Here is a 14,802-nt window from a genome sequence, read left to right on the forward strand (position 1 = left end):
ATCAGAGCAGAATATCCACAAGCAGATGTTGTGAGGTTATAGTTCAAGTTCTAATGTCAGCTGAAACATCTAATAGGGCCAAATCCCTAATCTCCTCCAGCAGCTGGTACAAGCTTGCTCCCTTGGTTTGGCAGTACTCCTGATAGTCTTCATCAATTACTTCAACTCTTGCTCTTTCTTGGGCATGCTGGGCTGCTTCTGCAGACTGACTGACTTCTTTTATTAGGTCAGATTTCACCACATGAAAACTCTTCTGGGAAACCTCTGTGTCTGCTGTCTGGTATGGTGCATTCCTGATTATTTCAAGCTTGATCGTGTCCGCATGGCAGCGGGAAGTCTGCACAAGTATTTTCACCTTAAAAGCAATAGACAAGTTACTTTATTTCTGATGGTGCTATTTCCTTTTACTTCCTTCAGTTTAAATACTCACTGTAATATGGTCAAAAAGGCTTAAGGTAACTGACTCTCCTGTAGTTGTAGTGGAAGTAATTTTATTCTGAAAGCGATGAAGTGATCCAGGCTTCCACTCACAGTTCCTATCACCTTGGCAAGAGATGACTAAGCCTTCTTTGTTTTTCATATATGCAGCACCTTTGATTCCGTATCTACAAAAAAGCACATGAGCAGACAGAAGGTGTTCTAACAATTTCCACCCTTAATCAGTTCTGTTAATTTTGAAACCACCAGAAGGCTAGCTAGGATTATATGAGAGCAACATAAAGGGGCAAACACTGTAGCCTGATAATCCTGCCTCAGGGACACTGATGTGTATTGTCAGAGAAAGCCCTAGAGTATATGAAATGAATGACTGAAGTGTTTTTGAAAGCAGCAAAGCAAAAGTAAAATACAGTGATCTGTTACCTTAGCTGTTGGGTGGAGCCTGGAAGGGCCAGGTGATGGGAGAGGAGCAGCATGACAGGTTATTCCAGGCAGCACAGAGAGGGAAGAGTTCTCCATGGAAAAAAAAAAAATGAAAGGCCAGCAGTGCACTTGCACTGGGCTCTCTGGAAGGAAGCCTTTCTTGCTTGGGTTGCTTCTGGCTCGTCAGCCACACATCCACACCAAGCCATGGGGAATGCTGGAGACGACAGGCCCACATTGACCTAATTTACATCCCACCTCAGCCTGTGGCCAGGATCAAGCAGCCCCTGGCTGTGTTCATGGAAGGTGAGGGTATTCATGCAATGGTTTGCTGTACCTAACATCCCTGTAGAATGTTTTCTGGGGTTTGTTTGGTTTTGTTGGGTATTTTTTTTTTTAAAGGAGAGTTCTTATGCCTCTATTTCTCATATACCTCTTAGCTAGCTGGCTAGACACTGTTGCCACCAGTAATGCACAAACACAAAGATCATTAACTAATCCAAAATGTCCAGAGCCAGTAAGGGAAAGAAAAGTAGTTCTCTTTCCCCCAGCTTGAAGAGCTGGCCAAGTCTTACAAAAGGCAGTGCGCTCCCGTTTGATGTTAACTAGTACCATCTTAGAGCATTCTCTAGTCAATTTGTAACATAAGCAGAACACATTTAATATACTTAAAAATACGGATTTAAAAGCTCAGAAATTAACATGTAATGTTAGCTTCATACAAAGAGTTGCTTCCTACTAGCATAAATCAGAGATATGCTGAGATACCGGCACTTCCAATAGCCAAACAGCACCATCTAAACATTTCTTCTGTGCTCCCCTGCTGCCTGAGAGGAGCAGCTGTGCAAAAGATGCTCCTAGCCTGCATAAACTATAGTCTGTAGTGAAGGAAAAGAGCACTGAGAGCTTTGTGATTGGGAAAATAGCCTTCTGTTGTTAAAAAAAAGGGGGGGGGGCAGGGAAGGAGGGTGAAGGGAAGTACTCCAGTCATTGTTCTGCCCTAGCAGCTGCTTAGGCAGAAAATGTCCTTTTAATGTTTTGAAATAAATACATGTGTGCAGCGTAGTCTTACCATTTCCTTATGGGAACTCCTCTTCAGAGTGAGTCAACACATAGAAAAGCACTACTTGTGGTTTACAAGAATCTAAACCACCACCATTGGTCAAAACCATAAACACTTCCTTTCTCAAGGACCAGGGGTGTCCTCACAGCATTCTAGTAACACTTGTGTCTTATTTTGAAGGTCAGTCCAAGCTCTAATCAACTCACCTTGGTACAAAAACAAGGACACCATTTGTTCGAATTGAGTAAATAACGCCATCTGCTATGCAGCGCTCATCTGTTTCTGGGGTTTTGTCTTTGAAGTACATGCACTGGAAGAGTTCAGTAGACTGTTTCTGAGCACGCTGGGCTGCCTGCAAGCACCCCCCACAAAAAGAGACAACAAAACCGCCTGAATAAATACTTCAACAACGTTGTTTGGCTTTGATTTCCATAGTTTCTTTTTCCCCACTACTTACTCCCTTACCCGTCCCCTGGAAAAACTACACCTAAAAGGAAATCCTGCATGCAGTACAGCTTAAGTATGAAGTTACTTTTAATACCACTCTCAGAAGAAAACTAATATTTAAGTAAAAAAACAAAAACCCAAAGCATTATAAATAAAAATGAGTGATACTATGTTGTTTTAGTACCAAAAGCCGCAGTCAGGACTGGTATTGCATTCCTCTGGGCAGCACAGAACCATGCAGAGACATGAACAATGACCGTCTTACCCTGTTTCTGTTATTAATGTGTCTGCACAGCTCCTGAAGATCCTTATTACTGAATACACAATCCTTAACATCTCCTTTAGTTTCATTCAGAGTTGCTGCCGTCAAGAGTCTGTGGACAACAATATCAGCGTATCTTCTAATTGGAGAAGTGAAATGAGTGTACTTCTCTAAGGCAAGTCCTACAAATAAAAAAGGAGGCAGTGTTAGGCAATCAAAGCAATCCCACCCAACAGTTCAGAAATAATAACAGGAATAGCATAAAAAATAAAGTGACAAGATACCATAATGCTGAAACTCTTCCTCAGGACAAGAGCCAGTGGAGAAGTACAATGCATTAGACATGGCGTGAGTGGCCATCGATCGCAACAGTTTATTTACAATTGGATCCAATGGGTCATTTGCTTTATCCAGAGACTCAGCCAATGCTTTATTAGACCTGTCAAAAAAGCATTAATTCTGAAGAAAATGATGCTATCCCTGATCATAGTAGCTTATACTTAAAAATAGCATACAAAAGCACATAAGCATTGATTAATAGTTATAAAAACATGAATAACATGCAGAATGATGTTAAAGCTTTCACCACAGTTTAGTAACAGCTCTGCTCTAGAAAAAGATTTAGAAAAAAACAAGTTTGCACCAACAGGCCTGTCATCTAGCAATCTGGAGAACCAAGCAGGACTGGAGCAAAACCCCATTCTATGCAAAACAGACAGTGAGCTGGTCCAAAACCTGTTCTGTACAGGAGAGCAGAAATGGGCAAGGTGACATCCAAGGAAAAGGAGGCACTACTGATGCTCTCGTGCTCTGTGATGTCCAGAAATGATGCCTCCCAATGTGATGAAGCTCACAGCCATAGTATCTCACTTTGTCATAGTATCGTGACAAATTAATTCTGACTTACTTTGAGTTATTTAAAATGCCTATATTGCACTGAATTTATTTGGTTTAAACAAGCACTTTCTTACACTACTACTACAGGAAATATGGTGCAAACAAGCCTATTGCAGAGCTTACCTATTACACAATGACCGAACAAATCTCCTGCTTACAGAAAGATTACGGTAAACTTTTTTTTAAGAATTGCTATGAAGTGTCTGTTAAGATTGATAACGAGAACTGTAATGCTTTGTGACGATAACATAGCCAAATAGTTAAAGTAGTTAATTGCTTAACTTTAATTAAAGTGCTTAAGATAAGTAAGAAAAGATACCATGTGTCTATTGAGAAACCTTTGGCACTGGCACATTCTCGAAGTTCAGTGAAAAATTCCTGTCGTGGTGGAGGGTGTTGGCGCAACAAAGCTTGATGAGGAAAATTTTCTGAAATCTTTTTTGCCACCCAGTGGTTGGCAAGAATCATACATTCTGCGACAGTCTCATGCACCTCCAGCGGCTGCTTGGGGATGAGATCATGGATATTGTTTTTATCATCCAGTTGCACTCGGATTTCTACCCCTTCTAGTTCCAGAGCACCACAGCTGTCCCGCTTAGCTCTAACATGTCGTGCTATATCGGTGAGTTTTGATATTGCCCAGACCAGTTCAGCCAACTTCTTCTGTTTAGTTATTTCATCCAAGTTCTTCAGTTCCAGGATATCACAAACAGCACTTATGTCTCCATCTAATAATCCCTGTGCTGCTTCGTAAACTAGCTTGTATGCAGATCGAATGATGGTTTTGTTGTAGCAGACTCTCAGCATTTCATAGGACTCTTTTTCTAGTTCCCACAAGACGCTTACAGCATACCTTAAGGATAAGATCACAATTCTATAAATAGTTCTGGTTGACTTAAACTATCATTTCAAGCACATCCAACTATTACAAATTTACAGGTTTCATTCTGTTGTTTTTTTTTTACTGGAAAGATCTTTTTCTTCATAAAACAAGCCAGTGCTCAGCAATGCCACTAATTCATGCACGTGCTTTTCTCTCGCATATCACAACTTAATTAATGAGGACCAACTATGTCAGCAGCATTTTCAATCCACCTGTTGAGGCAGAGTACCCCTAAGACAGAGGGCCACATCTATTTTAAGCACAGCTACACTGCAATAGTTATTTTTATTCATTTTTATTTTATTAGTCAGATGTGTCCACAATGAACATATCTACACCTTGCATATCCTCATGCCAGCCAGCCAACCAACCCTGTAAATTGTAATGAAATAGGGTAATGGCATGTTTGAAGAATAGGACAATAGTAAAAAACAGGACCATCCACATGGATGCATGCACTCCAGACTGAAACCCGTGTGAAAAAACAAGAATAAAGATGCCTTCACCTTTAGGTTGCTGTTTAAATACAAAGCAAATTCCTAAGGGTATAGGTAAACATTACTGAAGGACAAGATAGTAATTGTATAATACTGTATTTCAGCTTTTTGTGACTCCCTACTACTTCGCTTACAAATACTTGCAAATAATTCCAAGAACAAGTGCATAAGCAGTTACTACACACAATCTTACCTATCAACTCCACTAAGCAGAGAGCATACATCAGCACTCAAGACAGAGGGCAGCATGTCATAACGACGATCCGCTAAATAGTAAGTTGTCGCCCTGAGGAATAAAATACATTTACTCTCCCAGGCAGTTTGTGGTATAAGCGCAACTTCAGCAAAACATGATACATATCATTATTTTAAAAGGTTATTCTTACAGAACCCACACATGTGCAATACCGAAGTCAAATTATTTAAATAACTATTTGTAAAGTACAAGCGTAATTTTGCCTTCCTCGATATCTTCAGCTGCCGTTAAGGCCAGAACTAACAAAACATGCTTAGCTAAGAAGATGTCAATTAACAGCTATACCAAACATCTCTGCTGGCTATACAGTTTATGGTTTTTTGCATCTACAAAGAATACATTTCATACAGTGATTCAGCAGTTTAAGTTCAAAACACTGGCAACAACAGGAAAAAAAGAACAGAATATTTGGCGTATTAAAACACAAGACTGAATATTAAAACATAAGCCTGGCAAATACTTCTGGAATTAAATTCACGTAAGACTTAATTCCATTTTGTGGGTGTTCTATGCTCTGTGTGAAGATTCATCTCTCTTGGAATGCAAACAAGTGGTTTGTAAGTAATTCAAATCACAAATGTTAAAGAAGGCTACAAAGCAAACTAGTGATTAGGGAAAGATAAACTTAAATCATAACTTTGTGGAAAAGAGCAATTTTATAGTAAAGGGTGAAGCAGTAGGTAAGAAAGCAGTTTCTTCCCCAGCAGGGCTATTTTAGCCAAATAAAAGCAGAATACCATTAGTTCTATATTAGTTTTAATAAGCTGTTTCCATGACACAAAAGAAGAAAGAAGAAGAAAGAATGTTTCCTTCCTTCCAATATTTCTCAATGTTTCCTTAGGGTAGCATCACAAACTTCCAAGCTCCATAAATTTTCTCATTTTTAGAAAATATTTTACCTTGCTCTGGCCTCAACATCAGTGTAAGAATTTGCTGCCACAAAGTGGGTTACATCTGCAATGTGGACACCTAACTCTAGATTCCCATTAGGCAGAGTTCTAACGGAGAGCGCGTCATCCACATCCTCGCAGCCTTTTGGGTCAATACTGAATATCAAGTGTGTATCTCTCAAGTCAAGACGTTTTTTTTCCTCCTCTGGATTCACTTTCCATGGATTCTTTGAAGAACTCACAGGCATTTCACTCATCTGTACAAAAACATTATGGATAAACATACAATGATCTCTTTTCTACAAAAAGAAGCCAACAAATTAGATTTAATTAGCTTTTCCTTTTCTACTCTGCTAACATGTACTTTTCCCCCTAGACAAATTGTTCTTTCCTTGCATTTTCCACGTCAGTGTATTACATTTACTTCACAGAAAGCATGAAACAGAACTGAGGCAGAATTGAAAAGAATGCTACGTATATTATTAACAACAAATATTATTGTGGTGATATTGCAGCTCTGGCAAACATCACTACTGTACATTGGGTTTTTACATTCTTTTTCTTACAATTAATTGTAGGTATAATCCAAATACTTATCTATGAGAGCTGGTTCCTTTCCTGGTTGAAGATAAAGTATTTAAGACAATGATTTCAGTAGGTGCGGGCCTTTAGGATCAGTACCATAAACAAATATTTAAGACAGCAATACCTTAAAACTCTACCTCAAATTAGAATTAAGAGTTTGTAATCTTCTCCTCATAGCAAACATATTGTCTTAAAATCACTCGTCTTGAAAATTTGTAGTATCTATATAACCACTGATTCAAAAGTAATTCCAGAAAAATAACCTATAAATAGTTTTCAGCTTTCGAAAACCTGTTGGTAACTAAGACATTCAGCTGTAAGAGGGTCCCCCTCTTTGAGAAAAAAGACCCTGGAAATCATCAGAAAAGAATGTATCTAATCACAAAGACTAACCTGGATTTCTGAGAAAGGGGCAACACAAATGCTGTTCTCCACCAGAATAGCTGCAATTTCCCCCTCAAGTTCTCCAGTTCTTCCTAGCACTCTCACAAAGTGTCCATTTGGATATACAGAAGTTGATTCCCAAGAATCAATACGCACGACAACTCTATACTCCTGCAGCAAGACAATTCTGTTAGAACAGTAATCTGTTCCTGAGAAGCAATCAATATAAATACTGCTTCAGGGGCAAACAATGCTATCCAAAGAGACTGGCAACTCTAAAAACTTTATGGAAAGGAAAAAGAAACTCACAATGAGAAACAAAAAAAAAATACTGAGAATTACATTTATTTCCTGAGCAAGGACCCATTTGGGGACATTATATAGAGAATCTCCATCTTAAAGTATAAAAAATAAAAGCAAACCTAGGATGTACACAAATATTCTTATACCAGAAAAGACACAATTGGAATTTACTTCTTGGCTGCAAAGAAGTACTTAACATTACAAGGTAAAATGGCTAGGAATGAACAAAACCATGTTTCTTCTTTCTACAACAACTGCAGGCTAATCGTCACAGTTCATTATTTGTTGAAAAGCTGTCCTTGCTACTTTCATTAGTTATATATAGTCATAGATCAAATAAAGCCACAAGGGCTATTACAATCTATACCCCTAATATGACCATTCGTTTATCAGAAAAAAACTAATCAAGTAGTATATAAATGCTCAGGGTACCTGGACTGTGGCCCAAATTCAGGGCTCAAATAAGCTTTATTACCTGCAGGATACCTGTTTGGACAGGAATGGAACACATTCCTTCACGGCAGAAATTCAACTACTCTCACAGACTTAACTTTATTAAGAGTTTTACCCATGTTTTTGCCAAGAAAAAACATCATGAAAGTATGTAACACCTGCACAATTTTGTAGGAACACAGAATAGAGAAACACTTCCGTCAAATTACCTGTAATGCTTCAGCTTGCTGGGTACTGATCCGGATTTTGGGAATTCGGTAGTCCCAAGGTGTAACAAGGATTTTCTGAGCATTTCTGCCCTGGGACTGGCTCTCTTCTTTAGAGGGGAAAGTGACCACATAATCCCTCCAGTTCTTCTGAATGATTCCAACAACTTTACCTTTTAATAAGGAACATTGTTGGCTGTACATTAGAGAGTGAAACAGGAATATGAAAGCAAATATGTGGAAAGTATAGAAGATTCATTGCTTTGTAATACGAACTAATGTGTCCAGAAGTCTGTATCACAATTGCTAAGAACATACTATGCAGTCCACAATACAAGTTTGTTGTTATAAATTATCGTTGGCACAGACAGATTTTAATGAGCTTTTATTTATATGGAGACTAACGTGGAGACTAACTTCACTGTATGGATTTCAATTGATACAGTACATAAATTACTCAGAGAAATTCCCAATACTGAAATGTGGCCAAATATAGTAAAAAAACCATAAAATTTTTAATAGCAAAGATCAAAATCAAAGAGCATTTTCCTGCAGGAAAAGAATTAACATCCTAAAACTTTTAACTCAACAAATTTTTAAGATGTAGCCATACCCGCAGAGTAGTATTTTCAAATAAGACTCTAAGTTCCCATGGTACACAGGCATGTCACATTGTAATGAGAGATGGATAAAAAGCCATCTAACAACAAAATGTTTCATCTTCAACATTATTGGTCATCAAGGAATTAAAAGGATGCTGTTATCTTTGTGTGTCATCAACGGTGATAGCGGAGTGCACACTCTAGTAAACTGCTCTGTATTAGAATGGCAGCGTAGAGCTGTGAAGAGCAACAGCATGCGTTTGGGTAGCAAAGTATTCCAAACTCAGTATTTTACGAAGATAACTACAATAATTCAGCTATTTCTAAGAATGACATTAAAGAGAAAAATAAAGGGAGGGCTTGCATATAGAAAGAATCTAGCAGCCTTCTTGTTGGGATGTATTAGAATCCTTTAATTTGGGATAAGCACTTCAAATTTACTATGGTGCAAAAAATGTGACAATCACAGAGATCAAGGGAAGGGACTATTTAATGAAGAGTACAACACAGCTTCGACCAAGGAAATGAGGTGATCTTAACAAAACATTCTATCACGCTATCTACTTTACCTGTGGGCATAGGGTCACCAGTGGTGTCTGCAGGTGCTTTCTCCTCAATCTCATTTTCACAAAGGGCAACAGTCCTTCCTTTCCATTCATGCAAAGGTAGTAACTCAACAGCTACCACATCACCATGGATTGCACGATTTCGAGCTCTGGCCCCATAAATAAGGATGTCGCTTTGAAGTTCTACATTGAAAATAAAAAGAAATAGGAACTATAAACTGCAAAAAAATTCAAATCCCTCTAGTCTCGGCGGCATTCTGATGAAATAACAGAAAATTACATTTACAATATGATTGCCTCCAAAAAGGACTATTGGCAAGTAATTAATATGGCAAGAAAATTGAAACCTTTTCCTCATTTCTTATTATTTTAAATGAGATATTAAGCAATTCTGTAAGTGAACTCTTGGATAAAAAGCAGCATAGGCTAGGATGAGTTCTTAGGCAGCAGCTTTAAAAGCACACAACAGTTAAACTGTGGAAACCACTCCCACAGGATTCTGGGCAGGGTCCAGAATAAAACTAGTTTTATTCTGGGCAGGGTCCAGAATAAAACTAGTTTTAAAAAAAGGATTAGTATATTGAACACTTGTTTGACTGCAGTGTCTACCACAGGAACATTTGAAAGTACTTATTAGTGAAAGCTGGGACAATATATCTGTGCAAGGCTCTTCCTTCAAACGTGTTTATTACTAACTCATACCAGAAAGACAATACTGGTGTCACAATCTGATCCAAAAGGCATTTTTCCGATTATGTTCACAATGACCAGCTTCCTAATCCTGCCAACATCTACGCAAATACTTATTTCAGTCAAATGAGTGGTGACCTGAAGTTAGAGCAAAGCACAGGGATAACAATTTGCATCAGTATTCAACTTCAGAAAAGATGAGGGAGACCCGTTAGTAGGACAGGAGTCCAAAACATGTCCAAAGGTACTAAGAAAGAGGAGGGAGGACATAAAGGGTATTGTTTCCTCATGAGGCCCACCCTCTGGGTTCATCTTCAGCCTCCTTTCTGGCCCATGAAAACAACCCAAGCATTGCAGTATCTTTGCTTTCATCTTATTTAATAACTGAACAGCTACATACATATGGCTACATGGCTTCACGTAAAAAGCACAGACAGTGTCCAAAAGGCATTGAGTAAATCCTCTCACTGTCTTTTCACCTGTTTCTTTGCTGCCAAATCCCTGAAGTCGAACAAAAGCTTCCAGTTGTGCTCTGTGCTTATTGACATTCAGTGTACCCTAAAAGGAAATAACAAACCGATAAACAGAATGAAATAGTCACACCTCTAAATAGACAACTTTAAAGTATACCATTTTTGGTTTTACAATTATTTTTAGATAAATTAGTAGTTTTTATGCTAGGTAGGTTATTTTGAACATAGCTGTTCTCTCTATAGGGGGAGAATGTACAATGCAGAACTTTAAGTACTCACTGCTAGAAAAGAATGGTAAGTTCTTTTAAATGCTCAATTTAATTGTAAGATGGTAAAGGTCCTTTTATTCAAAGCACAGGCAGTGTAAGATTTCTTTAGCTGCCTGCCTTAACAGGGAATCTGGAGTTATTCCTACAAGAAAGAAAAACCTCAGTCTTTCTGTTCATATTCTATTCTTGCCTCGCTGCTGAAATTGTCAAGAAAGGAACAAATAACTAATTCTTTAAATTATTTTAAAGAGAAGGACACTTGTCCAGCAACAATCCATATTAAGAGCCTGAACAGCCATAAAACTAAATTAATTTCACTAACTGAGAGATCTCTGTGCAAATGAAGTAAGAAATGCTGCCCTTGTGCAGCATTGTTTATATTTAAGAATGAGCTCTAGCTGCTTCATATCACACCTAGTTTCTCAATTTACAGGTATATCACATATCAACCTGAAGAAAAAACCACAGAAAATTTTAGATCCTCAGTAATAGATTCTCATTTTTCCTTCTCCAGGAGAAAATAAACCCCACATGTTCACAAACTGAAGTAGGGGAAATATTTTGAGACTCCTAATCCCTTCCATCCTCTTACTCCTGCTTTGTTTTCTTTTCTTCTTCCCACTGTAGGGGTGCTTCTTTATCTAATCAATCTAATTCAGGCAACTAAAGTGACCAAGTACAAGACTGCATTGTTCTGTGTATGCTCTCTGTATAGCAAATTACCTGTATGTATCTTCCAGATTTGATCCCAGCCTCCAATATTTCCACAGGTAAGTGCTCAGGATATTCTTTTCCATTGTTTTCTCGGCTTTCACTCTCCCGTTCCCGCCGAGCTTGAAGTATAGAGTCAAAGAGTTCATGGGCAGCCTTCAAGTCAGGCCAAAAGTTATCCAAGTAATTCTGTATGCACATATATAAGCAAACATGACAGTATTTAGAGGTCTCTGTCCTTTTAATAATGCTTCATTTTAGAAAGCCTGTAACAGACAAGAACTGTCTCATATGCTATACTCTAATAGCATTTCCAAGTGGTAATGATGCATCTGCTCTGAACACCACAGATTTGTTCCAGATTCAACCTAACTCATTTGCTAAATACAACAGAGACATGACTGTTAAGACAGCATCCTAGACTAGAGATTCACAAACTTTTACCAATATACCCCATCCAGGCTACATACTTCTTGTAAAGTGCCATAGCTGAATCATCAAGCTGGCAACCCACTATTATTTTTACACTTTTTATATGATTTTGTACACCACATTTGAACCGCTTTCCATTGCCTCATAGCAATTTAAAAAAACCAAAGCATAATAATTTTTATATAGCTTTAAGGTAAATCTGCTTGGTACTGTTTTTACTCAACATTCCTTCACAGCTAAACATAAACCTCTCATCCACATATCCTTCTGAAGACAAGCAGTATCAGAGATCAACAACTAAATGAAGAATGAATTATCTTCCCATGCATCACTGTATCCTAGGCAGTCAAGGCTAAAGTAAACCAGCAGAATAATGCTGATGGATATTTAGGCTACAGCTGTTTATGGACTGCTTGCACTACAGATTTAGACAGCTGGCTAAGGTAACTGATTATTGTTCATCAATGTCAAATTCTTTAAAATCAGGAAAACAATGAAAAGGGCTCATAAGAAAGATGACCTCTATCTTTAGAGGTGCTGTTTTTCTTTCTAGTTCTCTGGTTTGCTCACTGCCACCATTTTTTATGACATTCCCATGACTGACATCTTTGCTTGCTTTGATAAATGAAGACGTGAGTTACCATCATAGTTTTCTTAAACGTAAACTCTGAAATTATTTGCACTATACATTGGACTTTAATGTACTTGCTTCATCATTTTGATGCAGTATAAAGGAAACCTACTTCTATTTTTCTGGCATGTTACCTTGAAGGAAATCACAAACACTCCTTCTGTTTCATTTCCATACTGCCTGATAGCATCTTCATCTTCTGTTACCATAACAACTGGCATCTGACCCAAGCAGTGATTATAATACCAGACTGCTGCATTGTAAATACTCCTAGAAAAGCAAAGTTTGAAATAAGATTTCTAGCATATCTCATTTGCTACTCACAAGACATTTGCACGCTTTGTAGGACAGTGATTTTGGTTTAACACACATACTTTTGTGCTATATACACCAAGCTACATAAAAATTGTTGCAGATACAAGGTTTATGTGCCACGCATAAGCACCAGGAGAACAGAAGAAAATAAAATATTTCCTCTCCAATACACCCGCCTGTGCCCCAGCTGCAACGTAACATATTGTTCCTCTGAGTGAAAGTTTTTAAAAAGCAAGTTGGAACTGTCGGGACTCCAATGCTATGGTGTTTGTAGGCTATCAAACACCACATCTAACAGTCCAATAAGGTATGCTTGTTCTACTGATTATGCTAATGCATTCTTTAAATGATCCAGCTTTTTTTTAGCATTATTGCATTTAATTAAGTACATTTTTGTCTATTTCCCTAAGAAAACAATATTGACACTTTCTGAATCACAAAAGCACAATCTAGACTTTCAGTTATTGTGAACTGTTCCAGAGCTAAGCACAGCAAGAGTATGAACTCTTATGTATCCAGTGCATGCTAATATTCCTAAATACAATGTCACGATGTTGCCCAGCGTAGCACTACATAAGTTAAAACAAACCTGGTCTGCCATTTCTCCATGGATTCTCCCTTCTCTCTTGGCAAATAAGAATGCTGGTGGAATTCATTAGCAAACACAGTACAGTCATGACGGGCATCCTTTACCAGGTTTCGTAATTTGTTGTACTGTCTGGAATACGAAGAAGATAAATACAGTCTCGTGCCTTCTTTTGATAATGCTATTTTAACACCAGATGAAAATACAGCTGAAAAACTCAGGGAAAAGTACTGTCATGCACGAATAAATGCATTCATTAAATTACGCCATTGATGATAAAACCTAAAACATCATCTGTAAGCAAGTTTTTCTAATTTCCATTATGAATGCTTTGGATTTTTAAACATATTTGTTTTCCAATGAGGTCCATAAAACATTGTTACGTGTTCAGGAACTTATTTTGTCACTTCTGGGACAAGAGCTATTTCTTCAAAGTGTTTGTGCTTTAGAAATACAGAAAGACCTTCATAGCAAATTGCACTCTCATATGCTATGGCAATACATAGGTTAATGTCTGGTAAAGTAAGTACCATATAACAGTACTAATTGTTCCCCAAAGTGCTCAGTCTTTAATAGAGCAAACTAAAAACATGTCCATGATCTAGTTGTGGCAGTTATATGCCACATATAACTTGATATATCATTACTGCAAAGCCTCCTTAATTCCCATCACAAGCCATCTGATTAGTTAATAATGCTACATATCTAATATCGCTCCTATCAAGTGAAAACTATGACAGCATTGTTGTCCATGGATCACAAAGGATCACAGTTCTTTCCCTCTTGTAAAATTGCATTAAGACACTTGAAAGACCTAAAAACAAACTAAGCACAGTGTATTTGCTGACTTTGGGTCACTGTGCTTAAATACACATTTTACAAAGTTAGTATCTTTACTTCAATCTAAATTAAAAATAAGGTAGTATAGGATAAGTACCTGCGTCCTTTTTGATGTTGCACAGCTTGACATGCTGTTTGCATGAAAATAATACCTTTCAGCTCTGGAAACTCAAGAATCTCAAGGTAATCTTGAACAACTTTGCAGTCAGGGACAACATAATGTGTAACATCATCTGATAACAATTTGCCATCTAAAATACAATTCAGAGTTTAAAGCTTTAAACTTCCGGTTGCAATACTGGTTTCTTAAAAATACTTTCAGATGTCAGGAAATTACAGTTGTGTATCCTCAAAGATATACATATCTCTTTTTCTGATGAACAAAATTATGACTACTAGGGTACAATCCTGTGGTACAATCTCTAAAATTTGTGACAGAACCGTTTCACGTATATGGATTCCAAAATTTAGTGCAAATTCTATCCAAATGAGTGAAAAAGATGTAACTTAAAGAATGCAGGTAACAGTCCTTTTTTATCCCCTTCCATATGAAAAAAGAGACTATACATCTGACACAGAAAGTCTTTTAATGGAATTTTCAAAGAGTTTAACTTCTGTTACATTGCTTCCACAGATTTCTCTACTCAACACTACCCATTTACAGCAGGGTCTCTTTCAATATCTTAATGTAAAAGAATAC

At 37.6% G+C, this 14,802-nt stretch overlaps 1 protein-coding gene across 1 annotated transcript; it reads right to left on the reverse strand.

The window, feature by feature from the left end:
* Positions 1-43: 43 nt before the first annotated feature.
* Positions 44-14,353, reverse strand: DIS3L (DIS3 like exosome 3'-5' exoribonuclease; the record flags this gene model as incomplete). Its single annotated transcript, XM_082004925.1, has 16 exons — positions 14,200-14,353; positions 13,266-13,394; positions 12,496-12,631; positions 11,311-11,487; positions 10,325-10,403; positions 9,159-9,338; positions 7,991-8,160; positions 7,035-7,196; positions 6,066-6,313; positions 5,104-5,196; positions 3,850-4,383; positions 2,918-3,072; positions 2,637-2,815; positions 2,131-2,276; positions 431-605; positions 44-355 (listed from the first exon to the last, which is right to left on the reverse strand). The coding sequence occupies exons 1-16, from the start codon at positions 14,241-14,243 to the stop codon at positions 44-46; spliced, it is 2,919 nt and encodes a 972-aa protein (XP_081861051.1). The 5' UTR covers positions 14,244-14,353.
* Between the last annotated feature and the right edge of the window lie 449 nt (positions 14,354-14,802).

This window comes from Phaethon aethereus (assembly GCF_964289735.1).
Source record: "Phaethon aethereus genome assembly, chromosome: 12".
Lineage (NCBI taxonomy): Eukaryota > Metazoa > Chordata > Aves > Phaethontiformes > Phaethontidae > Phaethon > Phaethon aethereus.